Raw genomic sequence first — 18752 nt, 5'->3', positions numbered from 1 at the left:
TTAATCGGTTCCTTTATTATGATTAATACTTACTTCCAGCTCATGCAAATGAGTTGAGACACAAAGACAGTGTGTCAGAGTATCAGAGGTGACTGGGGCCCCCTCTTCAGCAGCCCCAGGCCCACAGCTTTGTGCTCTGAGTTTGTCCTTGAGGCTGGCATTTATTTCATCTTGTGTTTAAAATTTCATGGCTGCATCTCCTCTTTCATGCTCATGGCACGATTCCTGTTTTGCTAGCAGCTCCTATCTTCCCTCTGTCAGGCTGAGGCAGGGAGCACTTAAATGACAATCACAAGGAAGCAAAAGGCTGGGGCGGGGGGTGGAATTAAACAGAAGAAGGTTCTATTTTAAAAAGAAAGAGCTTAGCATGGAGGGTCTTGCTGGCAGGTGGTGCATGAAACACAATCACATGCACTGCAGTCCTTCCCTGCATGTCTGGTGGCACTTGTCCTCTGAAGAGCTCAGAGCAGTTTGGGGGTGTTAATTAAGCTTCATAACAGCCTTGCTAGGTAGGTAGGTATTATGCCCATTTGGCTGACAGGTGAGCTCTGGCACAGAGGTTGAGTGACTTGTTCAGGATCACACACAGTTTGCTATTGGCAGAGTTGGGAATAGAGCCCTGGCCGATGCACCCTTGTTCTCACCACGAGACACACTGCCTCTGCCCAAACAATAGGAGAGCTTTATAAATTCCCTCTGGGAGCAAGGGGGCATGGGCACCCCAGTGCCGCAGTGGGGAGGTGAGGTTCTGTGCCTGGCTCCGTTAGCGACTTGCTGTGTGACCTGGAACAAGTCACGTAACCTCTCTGTACTGGAGTTGCCATGTCAGTAAAGTGGGACTAGCAGTCCTTGCCCACCAGTGTCAGGGGCTACCAGGTCTCTGTCTGAAAGGTGCTATGTAAGTGTAGGCCTTATGGGGTATTTGGGGCTGCCCCAGCCTGTGCTGCCCTGCCAGGTACCTGCTCAGCCTCCAGCCTTTTTGAGTGACTGAACGTGCCCTGGAAGCTGCAGGTAGCAGCTGGAGGGGCCCAGCCTGTGAGCTCTGGCAGCTGCTTTACCTGCTCCTTGCTGGGTTGTTTTACAAAGTGCCTTAGATGTTTCCGTTGGGGAGAGATCATGGTTGGCTTCGGAGTCCTTTTAAAAACAAAAAAAAAAAGTTTCACACTGCATTTGCTCAGCAGTTTTTCATACTTAATTAAGGCTCTCATTAGCCTGTCAAAGCATGATCATTTCCTGGCTCTGTTAGCACTCCTCCTGGGGTATTCAAGGGCCCCTGTTTTAGCAATAGTGTCTTTTCCATAATTATATTGCCTTCATTTTGTTCAAACGGACTCTCTGTATTAGTTTATTACACTCAGTCCCTAATTACATGGTGCTTATATTTTTACACCTAAGTAATATGAAACAATAATCATTTTCAAAGAGGATCGTTAGGATGATGTATTATCATCTAAATGCTCATAAAAATTAGAGTTACCTCTTATGGGGCAATGGGATCTAATTACCTTGCATCCAGCTAGCTCTCCCGTTTTTTCCCTTTGTTCTAAGTGCAGTATAGACCTGTTTCCTGGATTACGGGGCTCTAGTTGGTTTTGAGGAAGCTGTGAAGTTTCACCCAATTGTGCTGGCAAAGAGGTTTTGGTGGACTGAATGTTGAGGCAAAACTTCTGGGACTGGGTCAGTTCTGCATCTCCCTGGTGGGTAGGTGTGTGGCCAGTTGCTGCTGCAGAGCAGCACATTTCTAGGCTGTCCTTCACACAGCGCTGACCTTGGGCACTCTACTGGTTCTGCAGCACTGCTTGTGTTCTGGTAGCACGCAGAGGTCCCAGCCCTGCTCGGGTCCCCTCTGTGCCAGGTGTGTTTGAAATGCTGCCATCCACAACAGCATCTGGGAAAGCGGGTGTGGTTTTGACTCGTAGCTGAGCAGAGGCCACAGTCCTGGAGTGGGATTATGTAACTTCTCAAGAGTCAGATGAGAGTTCCCTGGGAAAACAAAAGCTCCTTTGGCCCTGTGTCTGGGGGTATTTCACAGGTCCGCTTGACAATCCACTTTGTCAGGAGTCAAGAGAAGAGCTGGAGATGGCAGGGGGCAATGTGCAGGTAGGGGCAGGACTTCATGAGAGCAGAGGCAGCGGAGATGTGAAACGACTGGCATGGGTATGGCACATCCCGTGCCTTCCCCTTGGGTGATTAATACTAACAATATGGATAAAGCACTGGTGGTTCTTCCCACTCTGTTTACCCAATGCCAGGCCCCTTCTGTAGTTTTGAGCCTCGACTTCAAAAGCAGAGAGAATTCAGGGCTGGTCAGACTGAACCCCCCTCCCCATAGTGCTGTGCCCTCCTCAGCCCTGCTGAATGGCTCAGCAGCTTGAACCCTAACCCTAAATTTTGAAACTGTGTTCTATGTAAGTCCACCTTTCCTGTCGCAAGCTCAGTCTCACGTATGTTATTTTCCACTTTATTTTGATGAAATCTCAGTAGACAGCAGCAGGTCTGCTCAGTTTACAAGACCCTGTGCTGCAAACTCATCCTTCATTTGGTTAATTTCACTTCCAGGGCATTCTTGAACCAGGGCTTTAGCGTCAAGACTGGTGGGAGCCCTGTGGGTTTGTCTGCACTGCAGCTGGGAGCTATCATTCCCAGTAACGGCAGACAGATTCGAGCTAGCACACTAAAAATAGCAGCATGGAATTTGCAGCACTGGTGGTGGATTGGGCGAGCCACCCAAGTCCAAACCTGCCTGACCCCTGGATCTGAGCTCGGGTGGTCAGCCCAAACCCCCATCTGTGCCACACCACCCACACCGCTATTTTCTGCACACTAGCTCGAGATGAGCTATTGCGAATCTGTTTGCCTTCACAGGGAGTCACACCTCTCCAGCTGCAGTGTAAATGTATGCTGTATTACCCTACTCATGCCACAGGCTAGATGCCATCCACCCTTTAGCGAAGAACCTTTCTGCTGGGCTCCCTTACTCCAGTGCTGCCTGCCAGTGGTTTGGTTTTGCATGTTCTAACCCACATTTGGGCTGCTGCTAACATCACTCTCAATCCAAGCTTTGCTGCAGAATGGAGCCCTCTCTGGTGGGTGGGCAGCTGCCAGGGCAGTGAGAGGTCCTGGCCAAGCTGCCCAGAAAGGCTGGGATTAGAGCTCAGTGGAAAGCAGAAGTTCCAGCCCCTGGAAAATTCCAATATTTCAACTTTTGTTTTTGTCTCAAAATATCAAAAAGATTCACAGAACTTTGGTAAGTTCTGAAAAGGGTTGATTTGCAAATGTCCAAGTGACGCATTCCCTCTCTTCCAATCAAAGTCAAGTGCTCTGATATTGCACAGCGTCATTCTTCACTTTGAAATGTTGATTTGAAATAAAATATGTGGTTTCAGCATGACATTAAAATGACATTTTGAGTCAAAACAAAACGTTACACAAGGCAAAAATTGAAACGTTTCTTTGAAATCATCATTTTTCCTGTGGGAACATTTCGGTTTTGATGAGCCCACATTTTCTGATGGGAATGGTTTTTTCATTGGGAAATTGTGACCCAGTCCAGATGGGATCCAACTACATGTAGCACCCCATTGTGGTCTGGCTTCTCACATGCTCTGAGATGGTGAATCTGCAAGTCTGAAATTCTTACCTGCTCATTGCTGACAAATGCAGCGGGGAGCCAAACCCAAAGAATAGATGCTGTGAGGACTAATCTACCTGAACAGACAGATGGTGAGAGCATTACCGATGCTCTGCTCATACAGCTTTGCATCCTCCCTCACTGATTCATTCTCTCTCTCTCTCTCTCTCCATGGACTCTTCCATCAGTTCCCAGCCAGCCCCCGGAGAACGTGAGGGCATTATCCATCACATCCGATGTGGCTGTGATCTCCTGGTCGGAGCCCCCGCGCAGTACCCTGAATGGCGTGCTCAAGGGGTACAGGGTGATCTTCTGGTCTCTCTATATGGATGGAGGTGAGGGCTCGGATGGGATTCACTTTTTTTTTGCTTTCTGTTTCTTACTCTCCTTATTCTAAAATGTTACACGAATTTGCTAGATCTGCCATAATGGAGGCTGGAACTATGCGAGTGCCAACCATGTCCCCTGCCTCACGACACACACAGCTGTAGCTCCACTTAGCACCTGACCTTCAAGGCCCCCTGCTATTGCAGTCCACTGCCAAGCCTGCTGCATTGCTCAGTTCTTTCTGCGACTGTGGACATGTCCATAAAGAGCCAGGATGTCACTTGACACCTGAGCTAACATGTCAGTTGGATCCCGTGCTTGTAGAGCGGAGCAATGGAGCCCATCCCCACACTTGCTCTCAAGGCCCCTGTGTGTTGGTAGGCCATGGAGCCATGGGGGAGGAAGGCTGGGAATCTACCCAGCTTGGTCACAGAAAAGGTCAGAAGCCGGGCCCAGAAGCTGAAGGAATAGCTCTGCAGAAATGAGCTGGAAATCTGGGTTGTAATGCAGCTGGCTTTACTGTCCCTGTGTCTCTGCCTGGCCTGAAAGCAATGAGTGATCTTGATGCCTGGTTGAGACACCTGGAAGTGCATGGCCCAGTGTCCTGCAATGGGAGGGTGAGCGGGAGCAGAGAATCTAGTCCTGCCAAGGTTGCCTGGGGAGCAGGCTGGATCTGGGCCCCAGGCTGATCCCCTTGTCGTGTTTCCTCTGCAGAGTGGGGGGAGATGCAGAACATCACCACCACGCGGGAGCGAGTGGAGTTGCGCGGAATGGAGAAGTTCACCAACTACAGTGTCCAGGTTCTGGCGTACACACAGGCCGGCGATGGTGTCCGCAGCAGCGTGCTCTACATCCAGACCAAGGAGGACAGTAAGTCATGCTTGAGCATGATGTGCCCCTGCTGCCCAGCATGGCCTGGAGCAGGGCAGGAGAGGGTGTCACAGGTCGGGGGAGGGCAAGAAGTTGCTGATACAGCAGGGACGGGGCTCTGGGGCAGCCAGGTATGGCACCCCAGGGGTGCTGGGGCAGCCAGGGCATGGCCCGGGTGGGGATGGGGTTCTGGTTTAGCTGGGGCATGGCATGCCTGAGGTGCTGGAAGGAGATAGCAGGGGGTGACAGGGGGAAGATGATATTGAACAGGGCCGTTAAGCTCCTGTTTAACTGAGGAGCCTCAGGAAATGGCTGCCCTCACCCGTGGCTCCAGCCAGTGCCCCTGCACAAATGCTGACTCAGCCAGACACAGTCAGGGAGGGCCCCAGCTCCTGTCTTCCCCCCTTGCAGAGCACAGCCCTAGATGATGCTTGCTAGCCGAGTGCCTGCTGCTCTGGAGCCCCCTCCCCTGCACCCCGCCTTGTGTCAGCCCTCTGGCCAGCATGGAATAGGATGCTGGCCCCATGACTGCGCCAAGCCAGTGGGGTCTCTAAGGCTGAGCTGGGAACGTTCTTGCTGGTGGCTGGCTTGGGCCAGTCTGAGGGAAGGATATGGGAAGCCCATGTAACTCATTTCCCCCACCCTCCCAAGTACAGTGATGTGCCGGGGTCCTCCAGTGAGATGCCATGAGGGCATAAGCACTGGGCTGGAGTCCTCTGGAGGAGTGCAGGCAGGTACACATGGGGCTCTCCTGGCTCTCTCTCTCTCCCTCTGCTCTTAGTTCCTTTCAGGGGTTTGGTTCTGATGCCTTAATCGACTTGTCCACAGCTCTTAGCCAGTCTGTCCCTCCGAGCTCGCATGCTGAGAGCGGGCTGGATAGCTGGGGCGTCAAGCAGAAAGACTCGGGCGCAGGATAGGGAGTTGACAGCTAGGTTTGGTGTCTGTCCCTTCCAACTGCACTGGGCCTCAGTTGGATTGGCATCCTCTTTTCTGGCTGGGGACAGCCCTGCGGACAGCTGATTACATCCTGGTTGTGGTGTTTGGGGTCCCTGTGCATTTCCTACCTCTGGGCAGTCGATACCTTCCTGTGCTCTTCATAAGGGAACTGCAACCCGAGCAGTGCGGTTGGGTCTGAATTTTAGATACTTTATATAACAATCCCTCCCTCCAAGAGATGTAGCCAAGCTTGCTCTTCTCACCTCAGAGGCTTGGCTCACCACATCCACTGCTGCTACCAGAGAAAATCGGGGGAGGTTACGAATTTAAGCATCTGTGTGTGTTCCCCTTACCCTGGCTGATACACGAGTCACATGTGTTAATTAGAATTAAGAAGATTCAGCTGTAAATGAGTCATTAGCAATGAATAAAACAGCCAAGATGTTTCCTAGACCACAGAATCAAAAAGGAAGACAAATTAGGGCTCACAAAGGATTAGGCAGGAATTTCGGCTGATATTTTGCTTCTCCCCCTTCTTCTCATGTTAAGAAGCGACACACAGTCCCAGTTGCAGAAAGCTGAGCTCATTCCCTGGCAGACTTTGAATGGACTAGACATTTGGCATGTTTACAGTACGGGGCGTGTCGAGAGGGGGATGTATGGGGTGGTGCAGGAGGGTGTGTGTGTGTATGGGGTGGTGGGTGAGACACCCCTGGCCCCAGCAGATTGACTGGAGCTGCTTACATAATCCTTCTGGCTGTGGTATATGAAGCGTTCTCCAAATAAAAACAGGTCTTCTCCCTTCTCCTTCCCCTGAGCAGGCGAGAATCAGAGGAAAAGAAAAAGGCAAGGGTGGCCAGTAACTTAGGCAGGCTTTTGGTCACCCCTTAGGGTTCAGTTTCTCTGTGGGTCGTAGGGTCTGTGCTCAGAGTTAGGGACTGCCTCCAGCTCCTCCTTTTCATCATCCCCATCTTATACCGGTTCCATGCACTCTTGGGGCAGTAAGGTCAGTGATGGTCTTCCTTTGCTGATCCTGTAGCCTTTCCTTTTTGAGCTTCCTCCATCCCAGCAGAGCAAGCCTTACAGGTGAGTCTGGTTAGTGCTGTGTGAGCCCACCTCTGTCAGAGAGAGGGCGTGCCCCCTCCCGGGTGAGTACATACACCAAGTACCAAAACCCCATGTGTGTGTTTAAAGAAGCATGTACACACCCACCCCTGAATCTGAATAGGAAAAGAAAGACAATGTCTGAATGCATAAGAAATGGGTAGAAGATAATACTGAAAAAAATGTCTTAGGAATCAGTGGTTTGCCTATGGAGTACTGTGTCCTGTTCAAGTCACATTGTCTCACAGTGCACAGATTGCAGACAGAAAGGTTTGAGAGATGGGCAACGAAAATAGCTAGAAATCAGAGTAAACCTCTCTATGAGACAATACATGATCAGATGAGGAGCTGCTCAGTTTAGAGAGGAGAAATGGTAGAGATGTACATAATAATGAATGGGTTAGAGATGGTAAATCAAGCACTTCTGTTCACCCTTTTTCCAAGTACAAGAGCAACAGGGCATTCGATAAAACGGAAAAGGAAGAAATTTAAAATCAAGAAATGGAAACACTTTTTTGCACATTGCAAGATTAACATGTCAAACTCCTTGCCACAAGGTATCCTAGAGGCCACAAGCCCACTGGGATTCAGAAAAGATCAGACAGTGGCATGGCTGATAACATCCAGTTATGCGACCGTTGGGAGACTGGGTTGTAGGCAGTCAGGGCTAGTAGTCAGAGTCCAAATGCCAGAGCCAAGGATCAAAACAGAATTGGAGCCAGGAATCAGAGCCAAGGATGAGAACCAAGTAACCTGGGGGCAGGGAAGACAGAAGCAGGGCTGATTCCAAGGCAGGAGCAAGGCTACGACAGGACTGGAACAAGACTGGGAGCAGGGCACGGTCAACGCAGGGTGCAGGGCAGAAGCAGGGCTTCGAGTGACGGGAGCACATGGAGGCAGAGAATCCATCTTCTACAACTGATCTTCTACAGCTGTTGGGCTTAAGGGGCAAGCCGCCTCTCAAAGCAGTGAAAGCTGTGTGGAAAAAGCGCACAGCGCTCTTCCATTTCCTCCCAGAAAGTCAGTAGAGTGACTGCAGCTTTACACTGGATGAGTGAGATGAGAGTTTGGCCCTAGATTTACAGGAATTTTTCCATCCCTGCGACTGATGGAGAGAGCCTTGCCCCAGCCCGTCTCCTTGCAACATAGCTGCTTCTTCACAGTCTTGAGGCAAAGTGCAAGCTGCTTCGTCTTCAGTGTGGGAAACGACTCCATTATCTTCTGGGCCAGTAGAGACGGGATGCCCAGAATCCCAGACTTGCTTGCTGGCCTGCCTGCTCCCCTTGGCTCCAGGACGGGTGCTGGGTGGAGTTCCTGCCACCTCCTCAGCTCGTCCCCACTCAGTGCCTGCCTCGCTGCCGTCACAATCCAGGCAAATATCGCTCATTTAGACGATGCTGTGAGACTGAAGCACTTCCTTACCCCAGAATGACTTGTTCCGCTAGCCTCTGCTTAGTGACTACGTGCAGAGTAGGCTGTAGGTTTTTTGCCGCCCCAACATCGGAGAGCACAACTGCCCAAGCAAAAACAACAAAAGCAACAAAAAAAAAAAAAGGGTGGCGGGAATGCCGCCGCTAGAATTGTGCCGCCCCAAACACCCTGCACCTTCGCAAGAGGCTGGTTTCTATAATTACCTTCCAAATGGCCGTGTTCTCTTGTGAAAGGCAGGGAAAGACCCACACCCTAGTTAGAGGGAGCTCACTTTAGAGCTTGGCATTAAGAGGGCCAATGCAGAGAGGAGAAAAGGGAAACAGACCTGAACCCTGATTACAGGGCGATCCTGCCTTTCTTTAGGAAAATACTCCTCCTTTAAACAAGGGGGGGGAAGGAAAGTGGCCAATGTCCAAAGATCTGGAAATGAACAGGTAAGGGAGGGGTCCTGCTGAGTCTCCCCTTTCCAATCAATCCTCCCTCCCTTCCCGACTTACCTTCCTACCCCACCAAGAAAATTACAACTTTGTGCCCCCTAACCTTGACCAGAAAAGACACCTCTTACTTGTGACGCAGCCCTGTTAATAGGGTTAGGTGCACCCACGTGCCGGCTCTGAATACCACCACCTCTACCTACAAGACCCGAGCATCACCACATTTCAGAAAGGACAGCCACATCAATCCCTTCAAACATAGCCCTAGGAATATCCTCTGTCGATCACCAAAGAGACACAAGGCCTGGAATTCGGACACAACTTAGGGAGCTGTCCGAACCTCGACAGGTAACCCTCATCAGTCCGACAGTGTCTTCCTTGTGCACAAGAAAACAAAAGGGTCACAGTTGAGGTTGGTTGAGCAGTGTAAATTGGGCAGGGCAAAAGGAATTGCGGAAGGGTTACTCGGAAGTGAGGGTCTGAAAGGAGCCCCCCACCTCACCTGTTCATTTCCAGCCTTTGTGACCTGTGGGGCGATCTCTTGGCTTTTTTGAGAAAAGGGGCGAATTTTCCACGGCCTCCACCATCCCCTTACAGCCGGCCCTTCGCCACACCATGTTCCGTCCGCCCGGGATAAGTCACGAGTAAGATTTCACTTCAAATCTCAAAAAAGCCAAGTAGAAATCATTCTGGGGGAATTTACTGTGAGTGACCGAAACAGAACCTCAACCCTTCTTAAAGGGGGGGTCGCTCAGCCAGAGGCACAAGAAGGCTCCCCTAGTTTAAGCGTGAGAGGATTAAGACCTTGCCCCCCGGTTACAGGGCGGTCATTTGACCTGGCGTGTCCAAGGGACCTGTGGCTTAATTAGCATGGCAAAGGGGACCCGAACCCTGCTTACAGGGTGGTCCTTAAGCCAGGGGCATTGCGACGGGCCAGAGCGAAAAGCGCTGAAAAGGAGAGACCTCCGTTCCCTCGGTAGAGGGTGGTCTCGTTGCCCAGCAAGTGCCAACGGGCCAAGGCAAGCCGGAAAGGGGAGACCTGCACCCTTCTTACAGGGAGAGGTCAGTGGCACACAGGGCATTTTAAAGGCTAGGTGCTAAGGAGCTCAAAGCCACAGAGACCTCAACCCTTTTTAAAGGGGGGTCGCTCTGCCAGAGGCACAAAAAGGCTCCCCTAGTTTAAGCGTGAGAGGATTAAGACCTTGCCCCCCGGTTACAGGGCGGTCATTTGACCTGGCGTGTCCAAGGGACCTGTGGCTTAATTAGCATGGCAAAGGGGACCCGAACCCTGCTTACAGGGTGGTCCTTAAGCCAGGGGCATTGCGACGGGCCAGAGCGAAAAGCGCTGAAAAGGAGAGACCTCCGTTCCCTCGGTAGAGGGTGGTCTCGTTGCCCAGCAAGTGCCAACGGGCCAAGGCAAGCTGGAAAGGGGAGACCTGCACCCTTCTTACAGGGAGAGGCCAATGGCACAGGGCATTTTAAAGGCTAGGTGCTAAGGAGCTCAAAGCCACAGGGACCTCAACCCTTCTTAAAGGGGGGTCGCTCAGCCTCAGCTTTGGAAGGGAGACCCATAAAGCATTTTGGTTGGCAAGGAATGGACCTTGATCCCTGTTTACAGGGAGGTCCCTTTAGCTGGCACCTGAAGGGGGATTAAACCTGTGCGGAGAAGTGTCGATCCCGAGCCCTCGGTACAGGGGTGCAGTGCGTGCAGCGTTTCGCCGTGGCTTTTTCGTCCCTTTTCCTGCAGTTTCTTTGGTGCTTGCGTCGTCTTGTCCATTTTGTGCGTTGAGTTGCTAGAACGAGAGAGGAAGAAAGAGGGAGGTGAAGCGGCTTAGGTGTGGCTCAGTAGACGGCACGATTACAAGGTCCATTCCCATTAAATTGGCAAGGTAGTCGCCCCTGCTGGAAATTACCCTAATTCCTAGTTTTCGGCACCGATCTCTGGCAGAGAGCAGGAGAGCTTGCAGCAGAAGGGAGGTCCAGGTGGATGCAGAGTACGCTGGCTTTGACTTGGCTGAGTGCATGAGTGAGGAGGGCACGGCACGGCACAGCTAGTAGGACAAACCCGGAACCCTCTCAAGAGGCTGGTTTCTAGAACTACCTTCCAAATGGCCGTGTTCTCTTGTGAAAGGCAGGGAAAGACCCACACCCTAGTTAGAGGGAGCTCACTTTAGAGCTTGGCATTAAGAGGGCCAATGCAGAGAGGAGAAAAGGGAAACAGACCTGAACCCTGATTACAGGGCGATCCTGCCTTTCTTTAGGAAAATACTCCTCCTTTAAACAAGGGGGGGGAAGGAAAGTGGCCAATGTCCAAAGATCTGGAAATGAACAGGTAAGGGAGGGGTCCTGCTGAGTCTCCCCTTTCCAATCAATCCTCCCTCCCTTCCCGACTTACCTTCCTACCCCACCAAGAAAATTACAACTTTGTGCCCCCTAACCTTGACCAGAAAAGACACCTCTTACTTGTGACGCAGCCCTGTTAATAGGGTTAGGTGCACCCACGTGCCGGCTCTGAATACCACCACCTCTACCTACAAGACCCGAGCATCACCACATTTCAGAAAGGACAGCCACATCAATCCCTTCAAACATAGCCCTAGGAATATCCTCTGTCGATCACCAAAGAGACACAAGGCCTGGAATTCGGACACAACTTAGGGAGCTGTCCGAACCTCGACAGGTAACCCTCATCAGTCCGACAGTGTCTTTCTTGTGCACAAGAAAACAAAAGGGTCACAGTTGAGGTTGGTTGAGCAGTGTAAATTGGGCAGGGCAAAAGGAATTGCGGAAGGGTTACTCGGAAGTGAGGGTCTGAAAGGAGCCCCCCACCTCACCTGTTCATTTCCAGCCTTTGTGACCTGTGGGGCGATCTCTTGGCTTTTTTGAGAAAAGGGGCGAATTTTCCACGGCCTCCACCATCCCCTTACAGCCGGCCCTTCGCCACACCATGTTCCGTCCGCCCGGGATAAGTCACGAGTAAGATTTCACTTCAAATCTCAAAAAAGCCAAGTAGAAATCATTCTGGGGGAATTTACTGTGAGTGACCGAAACAGAACCTCAACCCTTCTTAAAGGGGGGGTCGCTCAGCCAGAGGCACAAGAAGGCTCCCCTAGTTTAAGCGTGAGAGGATTAAGACCTTGCCCCCCGGTTACAGGGCGGTCATTTGACCTGGCGTGTCCAAGGGACCTGTGGCTTAATTAGCATGGCAAAGGGGACCCGAACCCTGCTTACAGGGTGGTCCTTAAGCCAGGGGCATTGCGACGGGCCAGAGCGAAAAGCGCTGAAAAGGAGAGACCTCCGTTCCCTCGGTAGAGGGTGGTCTCGTTGCCCAGCAAGTGCCAACGGGCCAAGGCAAGCCGGAAAGGGGAGACCTGCACCCTTCTTACAGGGAGAGGTCAGTGGCACACAGGGCATTTTAAAGGCTAGGTGCTAAGGAGCTCAAAGCCACAGAGACCTCAACCCTTTTTAAAGGGGGGTCGCTCTGCCAGAGGCACAAAAAGGCTCCCCTAGTTTAAGCGTGAGAGGATTAAGACCTTGCCCCCCGGTTGCAGGGCGGTCATTTGACCTGGCGTGTCCAAGGGACCTGTGGCTTAATTAGCATGGCAAAGGGGACCCGAACCCTGCTTACAGGGTGGTCCTTAAGCCAGGGGCATTGCGACGGGCCAGAGCGAAAAGCGCTGAAAAGGAGAGACCTCCGTTCCCTCTGTAGAGGGTGGTCTCGTTGCCCAGCAAGTGCCAACGGGCCAAGGCAAGCTGGAAAGGGGAGACCTGCACCCTTCTTACAGGGAGAGGCCAATGGCACAGGGCATTTTAAAGGCTAGGTGCTAAGGAGCTCAAAGCCACAGGGACCTCAACCCTTCTTAAAGGGGGGTCGCTCAGCCTCAGCTTTGGAAGGGAGACCCATAAAGCATTTTGGTTGGCAAGGAATGGACCTTGATCCCTGTTTACAGGGAGGTCCCTTTAGCTGGCACCTGAAGGGGGATTAAACCTGTGCGGAGAAGTGTCGATCCCGAGCCCTCGGTACAGGGGTGCAGTGCGTGCAGCGTTTCGCCGTGGCTTTTTCGTCCCTTTTCCTGCAGTTTCTTTGGTGCTTGCGTCGTCTTGTCCATTTTGTGCGTTGAGTTGCTAGAACGAGAGAGGAAGAAAGAGGGAGGTGAAGCGGCTTAGGTGTGGCTCAGTAGACGGCACGATTACAAGGTCCATTCCCATTAAATTGGCAAGGTAGTCGCCCCTGCTGGAAATTACCCTAATTCCTAGTTTTCGGCACCGATCTCTGGCAGAGAGCAGGAGAGCTTGCAGCAGAAGGGAGGTCCAGGTGGATGCAGAGTACGCTGGCTTTGACTTGGCTGAGTGCATGAGTGAGGAGGGCACGGCACGGCACAGCTAGTAGGACAAACCCGGAACCCTCTCAAGAGGCTGGTTTCTAGAACTACCTTCCAAATGGCCGTGTTCTCTTGTGAAAGGCAGGGAAAGACCCACACCCTAGTTAGAGGGAGCTCACTTTAGAGCTTGGCATTAAGAGGGCCAATGCAGAGAGGAGAAAAGGGAAACAGACCTGAACCCTGATTACAGGGCGATCCTGCCTTTCTTTAGGAAAATACTCCTCCTTTAAACAAGGGGGGGGAAGGAAAGTGGCCAATGTCCAAAGATCTGGAAATGAACAGGTAAGGGAGGGGTCCTGCTGAGTCTCCCCTTTCCAATCAATCCTCCCTCCCTTCCCGACTTACCTTCCTACCCCACCAAGAAAATTACAACTTTGTGCCCCCTAACCTTGACCAGAAAAGACACCTCTTACTTGTGACGCAGCCCTGTTAATAGGGTTAGGTGCACCCACGTGCCGGCTCTGAATACCACCACCTCTACCTACAAGACCCGAGCATCACCACATTTCAGAAAGGACAGCCACATCAATCCCTTCAAACATAGCCCTAGGAATATCCTCTGTCGATCACCAAAGAGACACAAGGCCTGGAATTCGGACACAACTTAGGGAGCTGTCCGAACCTCGACAGGTAACCCTCATCAGTCCGACAGTGTCTTTCTTGTGCACAAGAAAACAAAAGGGTCACAGTTGAGGTTGGTTGAGCAGTGTAAATTGGGCAGGGCAAAAGGAATTGCGGAAGGGTTACTCGGAAGTGAGGGTCTGAAAGGAGCCCCCCACCTCACCTGTTCATTTCCAGCCTTTGTGACCTGTGGGGCGATCTCTTGGCTTTTTTGAGAAAAGGGGCGAATTTTCCACGGCCTCCACCATCCCCTTACAGCCGGCCCTTCGCCACACCATGTTCCGTCCGCCCGGGATAAGTCACGAGTAAGATTTCACTTCAAATCTCAAAAAAGCCAAGTAGAAATCATTCTGGGGGAATTTACTGTGAGTGACCGAAACAGAACCTCAACCCTTCTTAAAGGGGGGGTCGCTCAGCCAGAGGCACAAGAAGGCTCCCCTAGTTTAAGCGTGAGAGGATTAAGACCTTGCCCCCCGGTTACAGGGCGGTCATTTGACCTGGCGTGTCCAAGGGACCTGTGGCTTAATTAGCATGGCAAAGGGGACCCGAACCCTGCTTACAGGGTGGTCCTTAAGCCAGGGGCATTGCGACGGGCCAGAGCGAAAAGCGCTGAAAAGGAGAGACCTCCGTTCCCTCGGTAGAGGGTGGTCTCGTTGCCCAGCAAGTGCCAACGGGCCAAGGCAAGCCGGAAAGGGGAGACCTGCACCCTTCTTACAGGGAGAGGTCAGTGGCACACAGGGCATTTTAAAGGCTAGGTGCTAAGGAGCTCAAAGCCACAGAGACCTCAACCCTTTTTAAAGGGGGGTCGCTCTGCCAGAGGCACAAAAAGGCTCCCCTAGTTTAAGCGTGAGAGGATTAAGACCTTGCCCCCCGGTTGCAGGGCGGTCATTTGACCTGGCGTGTCCAAGGGACCTGTGGCTTAATTAGCATGGCAAAGGGGACCCGAACCCTGCTTACAGGGTGGTCCTTAAGCCAGGGGCATTGCGACGGGCCAGAGCGAAAAGCGCTGAAAAGGAGAGACCTCCGTTCCCTCGGTAGAGGGTGGTCTCGTTGCCCAGCAAGTGCCAACGGGCCAAGGCAAGCTGGAAAGGGGAGACCTGCACCCTTCTTACAGGGAGAGGCCAATGGCACAGGGCATTTTAAAGGCTAGGTGCTAAGGAGCTCAAAGCCACAGGGACCTCAACCCTTCTTAAAGGGGGGTCGCTCAGCCTCAGCTTTGGAAGGGAGACCCATAAAGCATTTTGGTTGGCAAGGAATGGACCTTGATCCCTGTTTACAGGGAGGTCCCTTTAGCTGGCACCTGAAGGGGGATTAAACCTGTGCGGAGAAGTGTCGATCCCGAGCCCTCGGTACAGGGGTGCAGTGCGTGCAGCGTTTCGCCGTGGCTTTTTCGTCCCTTTTCCTGCAGTTTCTTTGGTGCTTGCGTCGTCTTGTCCATTTTGTGCGTTGAGTTGCTAGAACGAGAGAGGAAGAAAGAGGGAGGTGAAGCGGCTTAGGTGTGGCTCAGTAGACGGCACGATTACAAGGTCCATTCCCATTAAATTGGCAAGGTAGTCGCCCCTGCTGGAAATTACCCTAATTCCTAGTTTTCGGCACCGATCTCTGGCAGAGAGCAGGAGAGCTTGCAGCAGAAGGGAGGTCCAGGTGGATGCAGAGTACGCTGGCTTTGACTTGGCTGAGTGCATGAGTGAGGAGGGCACGGCACGGCACAGCTAGTAGGACAAACCCGGAACCCTCTCAAGAGGCTGGTTTCTAGAACTACCTTCCAAATGGCCGTGTTCTCTTGTGAAAGGCAGGGAAAGACCCACACCCTAGTTAGAGGGAGCTCACTTTAGAGCTTGGCATTAAGAGGGCCAATGCAGAGAGGAGAAAAGGGAAACAGACCTGAACCCTGATTACAGGGCGATCCTGCCTTTCTTTAGGAAAATACTCCTCCTTTAAACAAGGGGGGGGAAGGAAAGTGGCCAATGTCCAAAGATCTGGAAATGAACAGGTAAGGGAGGGGTCCTGCTGAGTCTCCCCTTTCCAATCAATCCTCCCTCCCTTCCCGACTTACCTTCCTACCCCACCAAGAAAATTACAACTTTGTGCCCCCTAACCTTGACCAGAAAAGACACCTCTTACTTGTGACGCAGCCCTGTTAATAGGGTTAGGTGCACCCACGTGCCGGCTCTGAATACCACCACCTCTACCTACAAGACCCGAGCATCACCACATTTCAGAAAGGACAGCCACATCAATCCCTTCAAACATAGCCCTAGGAATATCCTCTGTCGATCACCAAAGAGACACAAGGCCTGGAATTCGGACACAACTTAGGGAGCTGTCCGAACCTCGACAGGTAACCCTCATCAGTCCGACAGTGTCTTTCTTGTGCACAAGAAAACAAAAGGGTCACAGTTGAGGTTGGTTGAGCAGTGTAAATTGGGCAGGGCAAAAGGAATTGCGGAAGGGTTACTCGGAAGTGAGGGTCTGAAAGGAGCCCCCCACCTCACCTGTTCATTTCCAGCCTTTGTGACCTGTGGGGCGATCTCTTGGCTTTTTTGAGAAAAGGGGCGAATTTTCCACGGCCTCCACCATCCCCTTACAGCCGGCCCTTCGCCACACCATGTTCCGTCCGCCCGGGATAAGTCACGAGTAAGATTTCACTTCAAATCTCAAAAAAGCCAAGTAGAAATCATTCTGGGGGAATTTACTGTGAGTGACCGAAACAGAACCTCAACCCTTCTTAAAGGGGGGGTCGCTCAGCCAGAGGCACAAGAAGGCTCCCCTAGTTTAAGCGTGAGAGGATTAAGACCTTGCCCCCCGGTTACAGGGCGGTCATTTGACCTGGCGTGTCCAAGGGACCTGTGGCTTAATTAGCATGGCAAAGGGGACCCGAACCCTGCTTACAGGGTGGTCCTTAAGCCAGGGGCATTGCGACGGGCCAGAGCGAAAAGCGCTGAAAAGGAGAGACCTCCGTTCCCTCGGTAGAGGGTGGTCTCGTTGCCCAGCAAGTGCCAACGGGCCAAGGCAAGCCGGAAAGGGGAGACCTGCACCCTTCTTACAGGGAGAGGTCAGTGGCACACAGGGCATTTTAAAGGCTAGGTGCTAAGGAGCTCAAAGCCACAGAGACCTCAACCCTTTTTAAAGGGGGGTCGCTCTGCCAGAGGCACAAAAAGGCTCCCCTAGTTTAAGCGTGAGAGGATTAAGACCTTGCCCCCCGGTTGCAGGGCGGTCATTTGACCTGGCGTGTCCAAGGGACCTGTGGCTTAATTAGCATGGCAAAGGGGACCCGAACCCTGCTTACAGGGTGGTCCTTAAGCCAGGGGCATTGCGACGGGCCAGAGCGAAAAGCGCTGAAAAGGAGAGACCTCCGTTCCCTCGGTAGAGGGTGGTCTCGTTGCCCAGCAAGTGCCAACGGGCCAAGGCAAGCTGGAAAGGGGAGACAGGCACCCTTCTTACAGGGAGAGGCCAATGGCACAGGGCATTTTAAAGGCTAGGTGCTAAGGAGCTCAAAGCCACAGGGACCTCAACCCTTCTTAAAGGGGGGTCGCTCAGCCTCAGCTTTGGAAGGGAGACCCATAAAGCATTTTGGTTGGCAAGGAATGGACCTTGATCCCTGTTTACAGGGAGGTCCCTTTAGCTGGCACCTGAAGGGGGATTAAACCTGTGCGGAGAAGTGTCGATCCCGAGCCCTCGGTACAGGGGTGCAGTGCGTGCAGCGTTTCGCCGTGGCTTTTTCGTCCCTTTTCCTGCAGTTTCTTTGGTGCTTGCGTCGTCTTGTCCATTTTGTGCGTTGAGTTGCTAGAACGAGAGAGGAAGAAAGAGGGAGGTGAAGCGGCTTAGGTGTGGCTCAGTAGACGGCACGATTACAAGGTCCATTCCCATTAAATTGGCAAGGTAGTCGCCCCTGCTGGAAATTACCCTAATTCCTAGTTTTCGGCACCGATCTCTGGCAGAGAGCAGGAGAGCTTGCAGCAGAAGGGAGGTCCAGGTGGATGCAGAGTACGCTGGCTTTGACTTGGCTGAGTGCATGAGTGAGGAGGGCACGGCACGGCACAGCTAGTAGGACAAACCCGGAACCCTCTCAAGAGGCTGGTTTCTAGAACTACCTTCCAAATGGCCGTGTTCTCTTGTGAAAGGCAGGGAAAGACCCACACCCTAGTTAGAGGGAGCTCACTTTAGAGCTTGGCATTAAGAGGGCCAATGCAGAGAGGAGAAAAGGGAAACAGACCTGAACCCTGATTACAGGGCGATCCTGCCTTTCTTTAGGAAAATACTCCTCCTTTAAACAAGGGGGGGGAAGGAAAGTGGCCAATGTCCAAAGATCTGGAAATGAACAGGTAAGGGAGGGGTCCTGCTGAGTCTCCCCTTTCCAATCAATCCTCCCTCCCTTCCCGACTTACCTTCCTACCCCACCAAGAAAATTACAACTTTGTGCCCCCTAACCTTGACCAGAAAAGACACCTCTTACTTGTGACGCAGCCCTGTTAATAGGGTTAGGTGCACCCACGTGCCGGCTCTGAATACCACCACCTCTACCTACAAGACCCGAGCATCACCACATTTCAGAAAGGACAGCCACATCAATCCCTTCAAACATAGCCCTAGGAATATCCTCTGTCGATCACCAAAGAGACACAAGGCCTGGAATTCGGACACAACTTAGGGAGCTGTCCGAACCTCGACAGGTAACCCTCATCAGTCCGACAGTGTCTTTCTTGTGCACAAGAAAACAAAAGGGTCACAGTTGAGGTTGGTTGAGCAGTGTAAATTGGGCAGGGCAAAAGGAATTGCGGAAGGGTTACTCGGAAGTGAGGGTCTGAAAGGAGCCCCCCACCTCACCTGTTCATTTCCAGCCTTTGTGACCTGTGGGGCGATCTCTTGGCTTTTTTGAGAAAAGGGGCGAATTTTCCACGGCCTCCACCATCCCCTTACAGCCGGCCCTTCGCCACACCATGTTCCGTCCGCCCGGGATAAGTCACGAGTAAGATTTCACTTCAAATCTCAAAAAAGCCAAGTAGAAATCATTCT

The 18752-nt window shown here is 52.2% G+C and overlaps 1 protein-coding gene across 3 annotated transcripts in view; it reads left to right on the top strand.

Annotated features, from left to right (window-relative positions):
- DSCAML1 (DS cell adhesion molecule like 1) overlaps positions 1 to 18752 on the top strand; it is a 348185-nt gene that overhangs the window by 228878 nt on the left and 100555 nt on the right. For all 3 annotated transcript variants that reach the window (XM_073321085.1, XM_073321084.1, XM_073321086.1), the window contains 2 exons: positions 3820 to 3966; positions 4673 to 4828. In XM_073321085.1, the coding sequence (XP_073177186.1) occupies positions 3820 to 3966; positions 4673 to 4828 (303 nt within the window). The remainder of the gene's footprint in view (positions 1 to 3819; positions 3967 to 4672; positions 4829 to 18752) is intronic.

Source organism: Lepidochelys kempii, chromosome 22, assembly GCF_965140265.1.
Source record: "Lepidochelys kempii isolate rLepKem1 chromosome 22, rLepKem1.hap2, whole genome shotgun sequence".
Lineage (NCBI taxonomy): Eukaryota > Metazoa > Chordata > Testudines > Cheloniidae > Lepidochelys > Lepidochelys kempii.
The sequence above is the reverse complement of the archived record's forward strand: the minus strand, read 5'-3'. Positions and strand labels throughout refer to the sequence as shown.